The sequence below is a fragment of the Poecilia reticulata genome, linkage group LG14, assembly GCF_000633615.1.
Source record: "Poecilia reticulata strain Guanapo linkage group LG14, Guppy_female_1.0+MT, whole genome shotgun sequence".
NCBI lineage: Eukaryota > Metazoa > Chordata > Actinopteri > Cyprinodontiformes > Poeciliidae > Poecilia > Poecilia reticulata.
Window position 1 is genome coordinate 15,349,501 of NC_024344.1, and position 724 is coordinate 15,350,224.

The 724-nt window shown below is 34.4% G+C and overlaps 1 protein-coding gene across 1 annotated transcript in view; it reads left to right on the plus strand.

Annotated features, from left to right (window-relative positions):
• The first annotated feature begins 438 nt into the window (after window positions 1–438).
• The window catches only part of LOC108166860 (ubiquitin carboxyl-terminal hydrolase 17-like protein E), a 20,131-nt gene continuing 19,845 nt past the window's right edge, over window positions 439–724 (plus strand). The window contains exon 1 of the mRNA XM_017308520.1: window positions 439–442. Within this exon, the coding sequence (XP_017164009.1) occupies window positions 439–442 (4 nt within the window). The remainder of the gene's footprint in view (window positions 443–724) is intronic.

A 724-nucleotide genomic window follows, 5' to 3' on the forward strand; every position in this document is an offset into this window, starting at 1 on the left:
CGTTGTTGAAAGTAATAACATAAGTAAAAGTGAGCAAACTGTCCCTGTTTTCTGTTTCTGTCAACGTTTGAGCAGAGAAATAAATAAAAAGCAGAAGCGAGTATCTAATTTATTTTAATAGTTTCTACTGAACAAAATAACGTTGTTTTTTAAGTAATAATAATCAGATTTATTAAGTTAACTTAAGCTATGCTCACTTAAATTGTGTAAATCCATGTAACTCAAAATGATCAAGTTAGCAGAGTTGTATGAACTTAAGATGTGCAACTTGCACATACTAACATTTTTAACTTTTAAAAACTTGATTTTTTTGAGGCAAAGAGCTTGCATAATCTATTTTGAAGTAGAGTCCACTTATTGCGTTTTACAGTGTACATTCTCTGGTGGTCGCAACTTTGCGAGGAGACACGGGTTATAAACAGGATTGAATAGCATTCGATGAGTAAGTCAAACCGCACACCTAGGCGCTGTTAAAGGTTGGCACAGGTCCATTTTAGGGATCGACTGAAAGAGTCACATGACCTGGGCATTATATGGAGAAATCGAAAGAGTTAGGCACATTTAGAGTGTTCGACCGTAGTGTTTTGTGGTTACGTTAAGAAGACAAGAGATGAATTCAAAATTTTTTCGTTTTAAAAAACAGAAGTGTTATGATTTCAAGGACCAGACAATTATAATAGTGGATGCAGATGATGATCATGACTGTAAGTAATTCCCGCATATA